At 43.5% G+C, this 16,439-nt stretch overlaps 1 protein-coding gene across 1 annotated transcript in view; it reads left to right on the top strand.

The window, feature by feature from the left end:
- The first annotated feature begins 131 nt into the window (after nucleotides 1–131).
- LOC310894958 (uncharacterized protein) overlaps nucleotides 132–16,439 on the top strand; it is a 29,904-nt gene continuing 13,596 nt past the window's right edge. The window contains exons 1-4 of the mRNA XM_083825692.1: nucleotides 132–1,197; nucleotides 5,896–6,052; nucleotides 11,087–11,166; nucleotides 14,106–14,247. Coding sequence (XP_083681818.1) covers nucleotides 5,909–6,052; nucleotides 11,087–11,166; nucleotides 14,106–14,247 — 366 coding nt within the window. The 5' untranslated portion in view covers nucleotides 132–1,197; nucleotides 5,896–5,908. The remainder of the gene's footprint in view (nucleotides 1,198–5,895; nucleotides 6,053–11,086; nucleotides 11,167–14,105; nucleotides 14,248–16,439) is intronic.

The raw sequence follows: 16,439 nt of genomic DNA, 5'->3' as shown, positions 1-16,439 counted from the left end.
GACTCAAAAACATTTTTTGATGGTGTTATTTCTCACTATTAGCTAAAGAGTAAGTGGGAGGAAACCTGGTGAACTGTAGTAGTATAATAGCATGCTAGCAATGGATGCTTATGGTGGAGGCTACATCTCAACTTTCCAAGCACCTTATTTCAGAGCAGTGCACATGTCTGTGATCAAGGAAGGAAATCACTCTGTACTCAAAAGAAATAAGATCTTTAAACGATAGGAATCAAGGTGGATCCTCGAGAATGCCATGTTATTGAGAAAGGACTTAACAAAGTATGGGGCAGAGTAAGAAAGAAAATGCATGTATGGGCAGGTAACCCAGGAGTTCCTACCTTTGGTTATATCTCTAGCCTGTCTCGTAAAGTTATTTATTTTTTTCTCAAGTGAAAACAAGTTTGTTGGATGGCAAGAGTTCATTTCATTTGCCTAAATAGGAAGGGATGAGCCGGTAGTCTATCTGATAGCTTTTGTGTCCAGCACTTTTCCAGGAATTATCATTTGGAGGATCAAAGGCCGTGTTCTGCAGACACCGAGCACAAGAAACCTGTATTTAGCTGTTCTAATTACACATTTTTTACGTTTCATCACAGGACTTAATGTCTTTTTTTTAACAGTGCTCCAGTATATAATCCTGTTAGGAAGCTGCAGATTTATAATGAAGCAGGAAGTAACAATGTCATCGTTTCAGCTGATTGTTTCCCCTGTGCTGTAGTGTATTAACTAAGTAATGCTTCACTTGGCTGTGTAGAGCCAATTGCATTCTCAAGGACATCAGGCATGCCTGAAGATGAGTCATTACCTTTGGTACAGCACAAGAAGTATGATGTGCAGTCTCAGCAAGTGTTTGTCCATTGAAGTTGGTTAATAACCTATAGCCCTTTCCCATGGCAAGATGCCATAAATCAATCCTTTGTCTATTTACCAGACAGAAAGCCTGGTCTATCAGCTGCCTCTTCAGTATCATCCCATTGTTCCCGTTCCTGCAATGCGGTGTTAACCTGCAAAGAGACTTTCCGTGTCATGGGCCTGCCCTTCTGCCCCACTTCCTTGAGACCGTTCCAGAGGCAGCAGTCACAGGGCCAGCCGTCACAGATGGAAGAAACGCTACCAGGTTTTACACGAGTGGCTGTAGCCTCCTGTGGACCTAAACATTTTCAGAACCTATACGCTCTCAGATCCAGCCCCTGAGAGGTAACAGAGACTGAATTTTACAGTGTTTTTCCCATCATCACCTCTTCTTTCTTTCTTTCCTTTCTTTCTTTCTCTTCCCTTGTTTTTTTCTTTCTTTCTTGGAGGTAAAGCAACAGCTGGCAAAAGCAGTTTTTCTTCTATCAGGAGATGTAAAGCGGCTTTGGTGCCATTCCAGTCCATATGGCAAAGCTTTCCTTTCCCTTGACTCCTGTGGCAGTCCTCAGTGCAATGCCTGTTTAGTTAAGGCCATGGGCAAGAGGAAGCTACCTTGAAACAGGCAGAAGTTATTAGAGTTATTGTTGTTAAGCCTCCATGGGGTAACAGTGATCACGGCACGCTTTTAGTTTTGATATCATAAAAGAGTCGTTCCCTTAGGGACAACGTAGTAACAACGAACTTTAAAAGGGCAGATTATAAAACTATGAGGAAAATGGTTAACAGCAGGCTGAAGGGCAAAGAGAAATACTTAAAAAACATAGAGATATGCCTGGAGGCTATTTAAGAACATTGTATTAGAGGCACAGATGGTTTGTATACCTCTGAGCAAAAACACAGCATACGAAGAAGAATGAAACTCACAGGGTTACGTGGGAGAGAAGTGTGAGTATAGAAAGGTTGCAAATGCATCCCTTCAAAATGACAGCTTGACTGAGTGACAGACCAGGAAACATTATCTGGAGAGTGGAAAGGGCTGGAAAGTGACAGTGCTAAGAAGGAGCATCTAGCAGCTACTGACTGTGGATGCCGAGGTTGAAACACTGAAAAGAGCGATTCTAATAATGTACTACTAAGCGCTTGCTTTTGAAAACTGGGCTATTCCAGATGAGACTTCACCAGAAAAACAACGGTACTCTTAATCTCAGTTAGAACAAAACAAAGTTGTTTGGTCAAGTCAAAGCAGTCTGCAGTTTAAATATGTGAGTACGCCGAGTTTAAGAGTAAGGAGCCCACCCAAACATAGTTTCTCTACAGTAGGACTTTTATTTTACCTTGCCTTAGATTCAGTGCCAAAAATGATGCCTTTAAATCTTTGCCAAAGAATGTAGAGATGAAAAGAATCAGATACTTCTAAAAAATCTAAGTTTAGTAAAAGCAAAAAGTCTACTTTTTTTTTTTTTTAGAATTTTGTGTTGAGAAAAAGACTACTTGATAACGATGTGGTAAGATCTGCAGAGCTTTTTTACACCCGTGTGCAATTGGACATTTGCAGCATTTTGTTGTGTATCTTGAGAACAGGAACACACCGATTATAAATTAGAAGGGGAACATCTCAGGTATCTCATAGTTGTCCTTCACAAATCTGATGATGTATGCAAAAAGTGTCCTTGTGAAATCAGGGAAAGGTATTTTCTGGTTTAATAAAAAGGAAAGGCAAGCGAAGGCTACCACAGCTATTTTGGCAATAAAAACTTGATGCATGCAGTCTCAGTGGGACTAGAGCCCTGGCATCCAGGCTGTTTTATTCTGCCCTGTTAAATTGAAACAAACAATTCAGCTGCCTCAGTCTCCTCTTTTCTCCTCTGACACGCCAACTATCCCTAGAGAAGAGATTAAGCATTGTTCTGAGCAGTGCCACAGCAGTAGCAGCAGTTTTATAATTTAAGGACTGCATAAAATTTATGGAGCACTGAGCAGAGCTTAAATCAATTTTACGATTTTCATAAATTATTCCAGGCAGACTGTGTTTGTGTAGCAAGCCAATGATGTTTGAGGTGTTTATCCAATGAACAACAACATTCAGAATGGATTTTCAAAGGCACCTGTGGGAATTACGCATTCAAGTTTGATGGGAATTAGAGGACTCGTTCCTTTGAGCTAGTTGGTATTCCACTATTAATTTGTAATCATGCCAAATTATACACGTCTGTTGAAAATCAAAGTTAGAGGAAGGTGAAATTCAGAGGATTTTGTAAAGTTCACTGCTATTGTGATTGATGTGATAACTTACAACAGTGGCTGCTAACTTGTAGTTCTATTTCAAGTAAAATACTACTCTGGCACTTGAAGAGCTAGTCTTTTTCTTACTCCAGTGTCTTTTTTGTGTTGTTTAGGCCATGTTGCTACAGGGAACGTTGTTCTCTGTCTGCTTGAGGCTGTACATGCAAATTGCTCCATGTACAGGGAGCCGCTACGAAGAAGGATCCACCTTTAGAGCAGAAAGAGAAAAAATAGCTGGTTTCTCATAGCACGTTTCAAGATTGCGTAAGATAAATCTAATTCCATATAGTATAGATTTGAGTAGGTATTCAACTTTCCTCCTGGACAACTAGCTAACTTGATCAAGGTAGTTTGAGATGAATAGGTTTAAATTCAAGAAAGTTAAGTGTTTTAACGCTCCAGGATGTTGACACTGAATTCCTATAGCCAACAACGTACATAAATGATGAGAGTGACTGACTCAGTGGCCATTCTGCAGGAAAGGATCTGTGACTACTGCGAATTAAAAACTGAACACAGGCCATGATGTGAGGAAAGCTGATGCAATTTAAGCTCTATAAATAACTTGTCATGGGGAAGAAAAGTGAAGCAATCCTACCCTGCTTATTCTTTGCTCCAGACCCTAGCTGGAGTAATGTGTCTACTTTAGTGCACTATACTTCAAAAAGGAAAGATGCAGGCCAATTGGAAAGTCCAGCAGAAAGTAACGGCATTGATCAGAAGTCTAGAAAACATGACTTGTGGGGATAGGTGAAAGAAATGGGTTTATAAATCTAGAGAAAGGAGATGCAGAGGAGGGAGTAAGAATGTGGTACCACTCTTGAGATACGTAAAATTTGCGGCAAAGAGGAAAGTAATAAATTGTTCTGTGTGTCCACTGGGAATAGAAAAAAAAGCTAATGGATTTAAATGGCAGCAAAGGAGATTTAAGGAAGACATTAGGACAGGCTTTCCAGCTGTAACTGTATTGAAGTACTGAAACAGATTGCCTGGGGAGGTTGTGGGATCTTCATTGCTAGACGTTTTTAAGAACAGGTTAGACAAACATCTGTCAGGAATGATTTGGGTATAATTGATCCTGCCTTAGGGCAGAGGGCTGGACTAGATGACCTCGCGAGGTCCCTTCCAGCCCTATTTTCTATGGTTCCCTCATTAGGAAGGCTGATACGATGTTCCTAGGACCTTATCATTCCTTTTAGAAGCAAAACCACACTATAGCAATGCCAAGAGTCAGATTTAAACTGACAGTATCTAGGGAAATTCAAAGCTTAAGGTTGATATTACATGGTTAATTATTAACATTTGAATGCATGAATCAAAACTGGACGTGTTCAAAAGCTAAATTCTTGGGAGGCTACACAACCGAGTCCTTTATGACCAGACCGTGGTCTTTCTAATAGCACGAGAAGCTGTTTCTTCTAACATTAATCTTACATACTGCAACTTTGATTTCATCACTTGAACTTAGTAGCTGGCATTTTTCTTCAGCATCTAACATACTCCAGGTGAAGAGACTCTCAGTTTTGCATTTCATCACGTATTTGGCCACATGTTATGCTTCCACTCACTCCAAAGCTCATTCTTTCACTCCAATTTATCATAATGCTAGCGCTCAGCTTCCCTTTGTGGCTGTGTTGAAATCACTAATACCACTGTTAAAGCGTGTAGTACATTTCTCTCCATTCTCAGACACAGTATATTCCTCCTGCTGCTTTCTGCTCACGTCCTTTTATTCCTGTTGATAACTTTCATTTTCATCTGTCTTTTGCTGCTTTCCCTTCAAGCTGTGCTTGCGTTACAAACTGCGGTTCAGCAGTTTAGCAATTGGATTGCGTCCAAATATTACCAAATGCCACATCTTTTAATATCAGGCAGAGCAGCTTGAATTTTCTTCATCGCAGTGCTGTGAAAGACACACTGGCATGTTTTCTGTGCAAATGCCAAAAAAAAAAAAAAAGGCAACAAAAGATGGGGGGTGTGAAGCAAGCTGAAATGTCTGCATTCCCAGAATTTTCTGTTCTCTCTGATTTCAGGTTTTAGTTCATGACCCAGCTGCTGATTTATGTAACTCAGTGGAACTGTGCCAGTTTAGAGCAGCCAAAAATTTGGCATGGTTGAATTTGTGATTGGTGCTACCTTAGTGTTCAGCTGCATGACCCCTTATGTTTCTCTTCCCAAAGTTCATGTGTATTCTTTTGATGATCACAGCCCTCAGGTTCTGAAAACCCCTCTGTCAAACCATGAAGTGGGGTTATAATTATATACATACACACATGTGTACATATATGTATGCATACAGAAATATTTGAGTTTGATTTGACTGGAAAGCCTTTTCATGGGTTTTGAGCTTTTCTCTGCAACTACATGGAGGATAGAAACTCAAGTAAAAATATAAACAGAAAAAAAAAGGGGGTTTTCATATAACCACATGCTTTCCAAAGCTAAGGTTTGAAAGAATTCAACATATACCACGAAAACTGACAAAATTATGACTGGATGTTTGGTCATTAAATTGTTTTACTGCATATTACAGAGAGAAGGATGGTATCACTTGTCTCTCATAATGGTGAGATGCTCCTCAGGGTTCTGTAAGACACCATTTCCTCTAGGAATCTTCCCTTGCTAAAGAGTGACTGTAGCACTGAAGCTGTGGGCATTGTGTGAGGTTTGCTGTAGAGGAGGACTTCCCTTGGTGGCTGGGGGCTTTGGATCAGAGTCAAGAGTAGTTCTTGTTATGTTTGTTCCTCTGTTTTGCTCAAGACTTGCACGTTACATGTTCTGGAGAGAGATGGCCAAAGCAATGCAGATATGCTGGTATCCAGATCGTGACTACCTTACTGTCTGTGTTGTGCATTCTTTGTGCATATCCCCAGCTCCTGCTGTGTTTGCATATGTTGGGAACAAAGAAGACCTCCAGGTAGGTGCTCCAGAACCCATGTACCCCTTAAATTTCAACTTAAGATGCGTTTGGATCAGCACGAGCCTTTGTATGAGGATGAATTTCCCTCATATCACTTGTTTCTACTTTGCATTGCTCACAACACTAATTTTCTTTGCCCTGTGGGTACAGTCCGTGTCAAGGGATCACTTGACCTTGAAATGCAGTTTCATTCATTTTACCTGTTGGTTAATGATGAGATTTTAAGGAAGGTAAGTCTTGCTTTTCAGACACTGCAATGGTGATCATTTCCTGCTTCTGTCACATACAGAGTAATACTGTTTCTCAACATCTTGTTTTCCCATATTGGTAGTTCACCATACACCATAACATGAGGAGAATAGAATATTTTTCCTACCCTTTCTGTGTCCAGCTTACCTATTTACATATGGTGGAAATGTTTTTGGATTGTGAATGTCCTAGTGCATTTTTCCTTGTACCTCTTGGACTATTGGCTTTTTGGTTCTTCCTCCTACAGCCCCACTGCTGAGGCTACCATGTCACCCAGAAAATCTTCCCTGTGGGGAGAAAGGTGCCTGCTCATTGCACCTCCTGTGCAGAACTGAAGTGAGCATTTGCCATGCAAGCCTGTCTCTTAAATTCAGTCAGTAAGATGTTGGCATCCTATCCCACTTCTGCAAACCTGCTGTGTTTCCTCTGCCTCCCAGATTTGGGTTGGCACGGGCAGAGGCTGAAAGGCATGTGTGGCATGTGAATGGCATGCTACCATTCCTTCAAGTCTTCTATACCCTGGCTCTCTCCCTCCTGCAAGCTGCTTAGAATTCACTGTGGCTGCAAGGCTGGATTTGGGTTTTAAGTGAGTTGGAGACTTCCATGTGTGGATGCTAAGCTTTCTTAAGGCACCTTTTGGTGCTTGAGAGACAGCATAGACTAATAAATAAGTGCTTTTATCTCAGGTGTCAGCTTTAGGGCAGTCATTCAATAACATAAAAATAACATACACATGGATATCTGAGCTGTGCAGTTTAGAAAGCCAGTTGCTGGGTGATGGCTGTAAGGTGTAACAATCCGTTAGTAAAAGTTTACATAGTACCTACCACAGAGGAGCCCTCATCTAAGCTGCAGGCTCTAGGGTGCTACTTAGTAGAAAAAAAAAAAAGAAAAAAAAAAAAAGAAAAAAAAAGAAAAAAAAAAAAGAAGAATTTGTAAATGAATAAGAGAGATTTTAAAATCAATTTTCTTCACCAAACAGCAATCATTGAAATGGTTGCTGTTATCGCTGAGGACTAAGCGTATAAAATGCTTCAAGATACAGAATTGGATTCTATAAACATATAATTCTTTTATCAATAATTCTTATGAGCAGGCTTCTTTCTACACTCTCCCCTTTGCCAAAACTTTCCTCTATTATATGCTGAGCTCATTTCCCTCCTGTATAGCTGCAGATTTGTTGGTATACAAATTAATTTTGTTATTGACCAGGACGAACATTTGGCGGATAAGAATGGCATTGCTATTCATACCTAAAGGTAATCAATACAGGTACAGAGGAATAAATATTTTCTAACCAAGTAAGCATCCTGTCTAGTCTTATTCCATTTTTCTAAAACCCACAGGACTGTATCCTAGCTGCTGTACATGCGAACAAAGCAGTGATAAGCAATAGCATTTAAATCCTTCCTCCTTTTCCTTCAAAGAATGTTCATGAGAGAGAAACTTCTGTGGTAGTCTTGCCTCCTCACATGCTCTGTCTCAAAGTCACTGAACTGTAACAACCTACGCATACTGTTTGACTGCAATTGCAATAATTATTTGTCCGTCATCAACTTAATATACCAAAAACAGTGGAGGAGAAATAAATCCCTGCTTGAAGTAGTTTGACATCTGTCTGGAAGTGCCAGACAGCAGTTTGTGGCTACATTGTTTAAGAGAAAGGATGTGAGGGGACATTACATTACAATGATGTGGTGTGATTTAATTCAGCCTGGGATTTGTGTGCAAAATGAACATTATTAACTCATAAAAAGCAAAGCAAAGGGGAGAGAATAGCAAGAAAGGTAAGGGTAGATTGGGAGATAAAATGTTCCTGGCATATGCCAGTGATCAGCTCCAGTTACTCCTGACCAAATGTTAGTACTGTTCGCCTTGTTTCAGGCTTTTGCTCAAAGACTCTCAGGAGAGCCTCACTTGCAATCGGATTCTGCCTTAATTCATACTTAAAATCAGTTGGAGGCTGACAAAATGTCAGAGCAAAATTGTGCTTTACTTCAGCTGGCTGTTCCTTTGACAGGGTTTGCTAAGAAAATGCCAGACTGATGGGGAGAAGACCACTGGCTGCCCAGCCAGCATCCTGCAGCACCAAAGAAGTCCTGAGCTCGGAGTGAAAGTCCTTCCAACACGCAGACGTGATTCTGGGGTGCCCAGCACCGGGCTCTTTTGTGTCCTGCAGAGCACATCCCCTTGGCGTTGTCAATGCCGCACCTGAAAGGCCCCGCTAGGAGAGAGGTAATGCCGTCCCCTGCAGAAGGCAGCGGGGACATGGAGAAATGGAAGATGCATGCTCTGCTCAGGTTGCAGACGTGCGGACAGACAGACAGAGGACCCTTGGGATGGCAAGGAGGCAAGTGTGTGGGGTGCTGAAGCAGGCAGAGGATGTTAGAGGAGAGGAAGAGTGGGGAGGCCTGGCCAGTTTGGGAGAGTCCCGACACTGGAGCACAGCTCTGCTCTGGCACCTCGACATGGCGACAGCACCGCCTGCCTCCCTCAGGCACCCTGTGGCAGTGTGGTGGTGAAAAAGTCCCACTCCTTCCCCTCTCTGGGGGCTGGGCACCGAGGTCGTGGTTTGCCTGGTGGGAAGCAACGTGTCTGATGCCACAGCTCTAAGATCTCCACAGTGCTTGTGGTGGTGGGGTAGAGGGGCAAAGCTCAAATAACCTGGCCAGCTCTTGGTGTGCTTTTCTAACACAGAATAGACAAGCAATCAGATTTTTTGGAAAAAAATACACAAAATAATGATGTTTTAAGAAGGCCAGAGTTAGCCTCGTGTGCAGAAGGCTTCAAAACAGCCATGTTTTCCCCTGCTAAGCCCCTCTCTGCCGCTGAGGAGGCGTAGAGCCCCCTCGCCCGGCTTTCCTTCGCTGAAACACCTCCTTTAACATCCACGTCCTTTAACGACCACGTTTCAGACAAAACCCGGCCGTCCCCTCCGAGGCCAGCCGGGGCCGGGCGGCTGCAGCGCGGCGGCGGGACGGCAGGTGGCGGCCGCGCCTCAGGCAGCGGAGCCCGCCCGTCCCCTGCTCGGCGGCGGGGGAGCCGCCGGGGCCGCCGTTGGGTTTCTTCGGGTTATGTCGGGCTTCGCCTCCTCACCGAGCTTCCCCACACCGCCGTTCACCGGGCGCGGCCGGCGTGTATGGCGCTGGTGGTCGGGACCCTGAGCCCCACCGCCTTCCTCTGCCAGCCAGCGGGCGGTTCCGCCTCAGAGGAGCTGCTAGGCACAGGGCTTTTTTTTTTTTTTTTTTTTTTTAAATTTCATTTCTTCCCCCCACGTCCTCCCTCTCCCTACATATCTACAGTACCACCTGTTGCTCGGGGTTGTATTTAATGATGAGCGAGGAACAAAGTACAGCGAGGAGTGCGATAAAGCAATGGTGGCGGCCTGTGAACGCGCCATTTCTTCAGCTGCCGTCGTTCGCAGCCCCTCGGGGTCCCCCCGTCCCCCTCCAATTTCCCTGGGGTGCCCACTGAGGGTGTCAGGGCTGGCCATGGGGTGAGGATGGGGACGAGGAGGAGGAAGAGGAGGAGGAGGAGGAGGCAGGCTGGCATGGCACACTGGGCTGCGCATACTGCTCCGGCCGCTGGCTGCCACCTATGTTGGAAAAATTCCCTTTTCCAACGTAGACTACTCATTACTGGCTGTATCTTACAATCATTATACACAGAGGTGGCAACTCAGTCATGTGAAAAGTCTCCCCTGACTTCAGTGGCAGCCTCCCTGCCCAGCCCCGGTGTGAAGGAGGCATAACCCAATTCTGTTTGCTGCTGTCTAAACTCGAACATCATGAACGTCTGAATCTTTTAAATTCTCTTTGATCTGGCTGGCTCAGTTTGCAGCACTTGACCTGCCATTTCTACATGCTATTTACAACTTCTCTCCCAGCACAGGTGTGCCCAGAACTTTATTAAACAAAGCAAACTGAAATTGAACATTTAGGATGAAGTACAACTTGTAATGCAAAAGGAGAGGCCCTGATAAGATGTGATTTCTAATATGTCATGAAATGGAGAAGAGTTCAGGTCAAATTAATGGATGTTTGTGGAATTACAAAGTAAGATTTCCAGCTACTGGATGTTTACAGGGATATTTAATCATCAGACCTAGTATACTTACACAGAGCTCGTATACATGGACAAAGTCTTAGAAAGGCATTATGTGTTGGAAACATAAAAGTCATGCTGGAGCTGAGTTAGGTTTTCTGATATCTCTGAATCTGACCTATTATGGGAATAGGATCCATGCACACATCAGGTGATGGAACTTGCACAATATGATATGGGACAGGGGCTCATTTAAATGGGTCTGCCATTTGATAGCTGCCTGGCTACTCACAGCTCCTCTGAGTGCCAGTCCCCTCCTTTCAGAAACAAGGACAGTGAAATATTAGTCCTTTCAAAAAGCGTTATGAAACCTGAAGGTGATTATTTTCACATGCTGTTTTCTCTTTGGTTTGTAATATTAATTTTCTAACAGAAGTGGGCAGCAACTGAGGTTTTGAGATAAACTCTTAGCAATGTACACATAGGTGGAAAACAAATCCTGGGTCCACAGGATGCACCTTTGCTTCGTAGACTACCAATTCCGTAATCTTGAATGCCTTTCAGAGTCATTTTTAGACTTAACTGGATAAAACTAAGGGATTTGGTTCTAAAACAAGCTATTTGGTTTCTCAAGCAAATACATAGGTCGATATTATTAAACACGAAAGTCTGATGTTAAGCATCAAAATTCTTATTTGGCGTCTAAACATCTGTTCTTTGTATTCTCATCTTCTTTAGGTTGTAGCTTTTTATCTTTGTGAAGCAGAGGCCAGTCCTTTCCCCATGACGGCTTCCAAGTTCTCAGCATGGTTCACAGTGTAAGTGCCAGGAAGGTAAGGGTTCAGGTAAAGGTTCAGCTGGGGTTCAGAGCAGCAGCTCTGAATCTATGCTTGTTCCTTTGCTGCAGCAGAGCAACTGTTGTAAACACAATCTCTCTTGCACATTTTGAGGCTCTGAGCACAGGTTGCCCAGTCACACAGTTGGCTGCTGCAGTCCTGTTTGTGGGGTTCCTTTCCTTCTGAACCTGCTGCCTCCACCTCTCCACCATTGCTTGTTCCACCAAGATGACATTGAGCCACACGCCAGAGAGCAGGGAGAGGGGAAGAACACAATCTGTCTCCAGACACCTTTATTCTGTCCTGCCTTCATTTCCTTGCCACTGGAAGCATCACTTCTGCATAGCCTGTCTGTCTGCATCCATGAGAGAGTGAGACAGAGGTAAACCAGACACCAAGGCAGCAAAGCCATCACTATTTGCTGTTCCTGAAGAAGGATAGGGCCTGTGGGAATAGCTGTGCTGTTGCCACTGCACTGTTGCAGACAAGGGATAAAGCCACAGCCACTGCAAAGAGATCCAGAGCATCTTTCCCACTTAAAGCTGCAATTTTACCTTTCTCCCTTCTCTGCCAGCATAGCTGATTGCACGCTTTGCTTATGCCTCCAGTTGGTCCTGTTTATACCCCCAATGATGACAAGGGACTTCATAGTCCTTACCTTATTACAAATAAACAAATAGTAATAAATATCTATTAAGAATTACAGAAATTAATGTTACTAATAATTAAATTGGCAACCCTATCTGCAGTGCAGCTGGTGAGGGTTAGCTTCACTTTTCTTCAGCAGCTGTGTCCACACTGTCTAGAGGTGACACTTAAGTTCCTGTTTGCCTCTCAGGCAGGCAGTGAGCCTGTAAACGTAACTCTTTGAAGCCAGGGCTCTTTGCATGGCTAAGCACGTCCAACATGCTCCAGTGCCACCAGGCACACGTGGGAGACAGGCTGCAAGCTATCTGTGGGGGCAGTGGAGCTCACTGTAACTAAAGCCACTCCAAGAGCTGCTCTTTCAAGAGAGGTCCAGATGAAACCAGAGAGGCTGTTTACTCCATGCAAAATAAAGGTTCGAAAGCTCAGGCATCTTTTTTAATCTATAATGAGGGAGACTCTGTTGGTCGTATCATGGACATTGCTCTATTTCAGGAAGTCTCAATATGGGGCAGTTGTCCCCCCTCCCAGTGGGGGATCACAAACAGGTGTCAGGGTTTTATGGCCATCCGGACCTTCTCAGATTGCTGAACGGGTGGGGGAATCCCTTCCAGATCCTGACTCACTGAGAAGGGAATTCCAGGGGGTTCCTGATGTGGAAAAGGCTGACAACCCAGCTTTGCTCTAATTATAGTATCACAAGGAGGCAGTAATAGAGGTGCAGGTGACAGAGGCTGCTTACTGCCCCCCTCTTTCATCCAGGAAGCACTTTAACTTTCTTTGCATCCACTTTTAACTGCTCTGGAGTACTGAAAACTCAAGAGCTCCTGGTACTTAAACCAAAAATCAAAGACAGAAAGACTGAGAGAAATTTCGTTCATTTTCGTGTAGATCAACCAAAGTCCATCCTTCAAACTCCAGGATAAGCTTCTGCAGGATAAGACCCTACAGTGAAACACAGGCTTTGAATTTCAAGCCCAAACTTCTCCCACCACATGCAAAGACTTTGCCATCGCGCTGATCCTTGTCATCACATCTGCTTGATCAAAGCATGCTTGGACAGAAAGTGGGAGTTGTGATTGCCAAGCAGAAAAAAATAGTAGTTGTATGCCTTATCCAAGCCTGACGCTGCTCCTATGGCTGCACTCACAATAGGTGTTGCCTTTGCCTGCAGAGCCAGTATTTAACACCTTTGTTTATAAGAGCTCCAGATAACCTCCTCTGCAGGAGGTGCTACAGAGGAGCAGGAGTCTCCCTCAGCTTATTCAAACAAAGCCTCAGGGTTTCTGAAGAATGTGCAGGGAACGCTGTCCAGGAATTAATATCCCCACTATCTTTACCTATTTGTCAAAACTTAATTTTGCTTGATGTTTTATTTTTTATTTAAATCACACAGCCTTTTCCACACTGCTTCTCCTCCACCCTGTGGTAGCTCTTTCCTGGACTATAGGCAATTGCACTGGACAAATGTATCAGTATATTTAAAAAAATGAAACAGGTACTTTACATGTAATTAATTTAGTGATTTGCTCAGCTGCTGATTCACGTGCGTAACCTCAATTAACATTAATGGGAGTTATGTAGGCATGTCAAGGGCAGAATAGACCCCTAATAATCTAACATGGAATGTTATTACATTACTGCTGTAATTATATCCTGCACACCCATCATTTCTACTTTGCTTCATGAACTGCTCTTCAAATGCAGTGGCTAGTCATCTATTATGCTGTGTGCATTAATGCTGAGGCTACAGCAACCATTATCATTTGTTCTTCATCGTCCTGCTGCCCGTCCACAAAGGATGAACGTACCTAAATAAGTAACCATCCAGTTAGTGTTTTGCAACGCTACAAGTTTTTGAAGGTGATACTGGAAGCCAGAAACAGCCACGAAAACAACAAGCCTCAGCAGAACAACTTGTCATCTCTCCTTCAACATTTAATTTTAATTTGTTTTTAATTGGAATCTGAGCAAGCATGGTTAAGATACCTTTAGCCTCATGGTCAAAGAAAGTCAAGTGTAGATGAATCATACCTCTCAGGAAGGTGTTGAAACCCTTCTGCAGTTTTGCAGTCTTTTTGGTCATTGTAAAACTCTTCCTCTTTTGGGGGAGGGGAGAGGAGGGAACAGTCCCATCCTCGTGCACCAGTTGGATGTTACTGGAAACTAAAGAAATTGAGAAAAATGAACCTTATCTAACCCCCATAAACAGCAATTTTCAGGTAATTGAGCTTAACGCAGCTGACTCAGTCTGTTTCACCTTTTGTTCTGTCCAGTGAAATTGTTGCATATGGACAATCACTTTCCAGATTCGGCTGTGGGATATATTCTACCGTGTGTGTGCACTACCACTCTCTGAACTGTCACATGCATTTCAGTATTTTTGTCTCGAGGCTCTCTCCTGCTGCTCTGCAGAAGGTAAGGCCTAATATTTCTGCGTATGTGGGCTGCTGTTCAAACCTGTGTGTTTGCAGCAGCACAGTATATCCCTGCAACTAATTGTCAGCTCCCTGTGGCCATCTTGCCATGACAATTATACCCGGTACCTTGGCTGTTATACTGCTGGGGAATCACAGGTAGCTCTGCACCTTTAGAGGATCACACAGCTAAACCAAGTAGTTCAGATTAGCGTGGCAATTAAGGGATAGCGAAGAGCTGGGAATCCTTAATGCTGACTGACAACATGGCACTACTAGATGAAAAGGGGGAAAAGAAAGCCATTGTGAAAACTGAAACATTGTGAAATGGCCAAAGCCCCTGAGTTAACGCACTTTTTATGCGATTGCCATCAGACAGGGAGGCAGCATGTTCTGGGCTGAAGGTACCAACTGATACGAACATCCCCCAATCCCTTACAGAGGAATTTGATTTTACTACTTCTGTTTGTGTAGGCCCTAATGTTTGCTAAAATGTTTGCTAAAACAGAGCTCTGTTTCCAAGGTAACAGCTACCTAACTTTATTACTAAAACTGCGCTAATTCAGACAGGGATCTGAACAAACAGATTCATGTTAATTTCAAGCTCCATTAAAAACACAAGGAAAAAAAAATCAATGTTTGCCAAATGGAAAAAGAGGAAAAAATCAATAGAGAAATTTTATTTTCAGCCTTTTAAGTGGGGTTTTGTAAACAGCAGAGGTTAAAAAAGTAAAACTACGTGAGAGCAGCCCACAGTATCCTTGTAAGCTGTACTGTAAACAGGAGAACAAAAAGATTTAGTGATAATGTAGGAATAATAGCTAGGGCTATAAAACCCTAATGCCTTGAGAAATAGAGGCACAGGAGCGGGATGACCTGTCTCAAGCCATGTGCAGTCAGTTCTCCGAACATCCCAGTGCCTCCAGGCTGTGACTGAGGAGCAGTGACCAGAAGGCTCAGAGCAGAGCAAAGGTGTGATTGCATCACGTCCTGCACTGCCCCAAGCAGCGTGGGCGACAGCAGCTGTGCCCATGCTACTGCCAGGGTGCTAACATTTGCTAGCAACCAACGCACAAACACTCCAGCCATCCTGGTTATGTGGTTTGATTCCTAATATACGCCGAAGACCGTGCTGCCCCCGTTTGCCCCTTGCCAGCAGAAACGCAGGTACAGTTCGCGTGCTGAGGGCACGCTGGCACGGCGGCAGCTGTGACTATCGGGTGACATGTGCTGCTCCACAGGCTGATGGCGGTGGTCACCTGGAGATCTGCATCCGTCTCCTCACCGCTCTGATCCTCTGTGCTGTCCTCCCCAGGTGTAAAATGTTGGGGGACACCAAATTCTGGGTTTCCCAGTGCTCTTTGAGGCTAAAGGCTTGGGGAAGGCTGTGAGAGCTGTCGTGAAATCAGGCTTCTCCATGGTAATTCAGCCGTGGGCTCTTCATGCTTCACATGATGTTTATCAGATCCCCGAAGCCCTCATGCCTTTCCTTTCCGGTGGAGATTGTCTTGGTATGTCCATAGGTTCTGAAGCTGCTAGAAAATTATTTTCACTAGGAATAGCAAGGAATAACAATGACTTTTCCCCTTCACTGGGCCGCATCTTTTCCAATTTGCCACTGTTAATAAAAATATTCTCATTTCCAAAATTGGGATGGAGGAGAGAAAGGTAATATAGAGAGAAAAATTCTGAATTCCCTGCAGTAGTATGTTCCCATAGACAAAATATTGTTTCGCTGTTTAAAAGAATGAAAATAAGTGACCCTAACCTTGAAGAGCCTCGGGTGCAGATAGTGACAGTTCCTGATAGAAGTCAGTTGTTCAAGATCCAAGTTATTTCATGATTTTCAACAATGGGGTGTCTCATACCTTTCTCTAAAACATTTGCTACTGACTGAAAGAAATGAAATTAAATTTTAGATAGGTGTGTGAGTATAGATTTTACCTTTCTGGCTAGAAAGCAGTGAAGGTTATGCCACATGCTTGCCCTTGGGCAGAGCTCTGCTGTGTGAATAACTCACAATCTAGCTCAATAGGCCTCTCCAAAAAGAGGAGGTAGGGAACAGAATGCATAGCTGGTGCTTGTACCTCTAGTACTTAGTTTTGAGTCTTTACCTTCTTGCACCTATAAATAAAAATCTGAGAAGAGAAGACAAAAAGCAAAATCTCTAGTGCACATTTACATGGCTGTAGT

Source organism: Anser anser (assembly GCF_964211835.1).
Source record: "Anser anser genome assembly, chromosome: 2".
Classification (NCBI taxonomy): domain Eukaryota; kingdom Metazoa; phylum Chordata; class Aves; order Anseriformes; family Anatidae; genus Anser; species Anser anser.
This window is presented reverse-complemented; position numbering and strand designations above follow the sequence as displayed.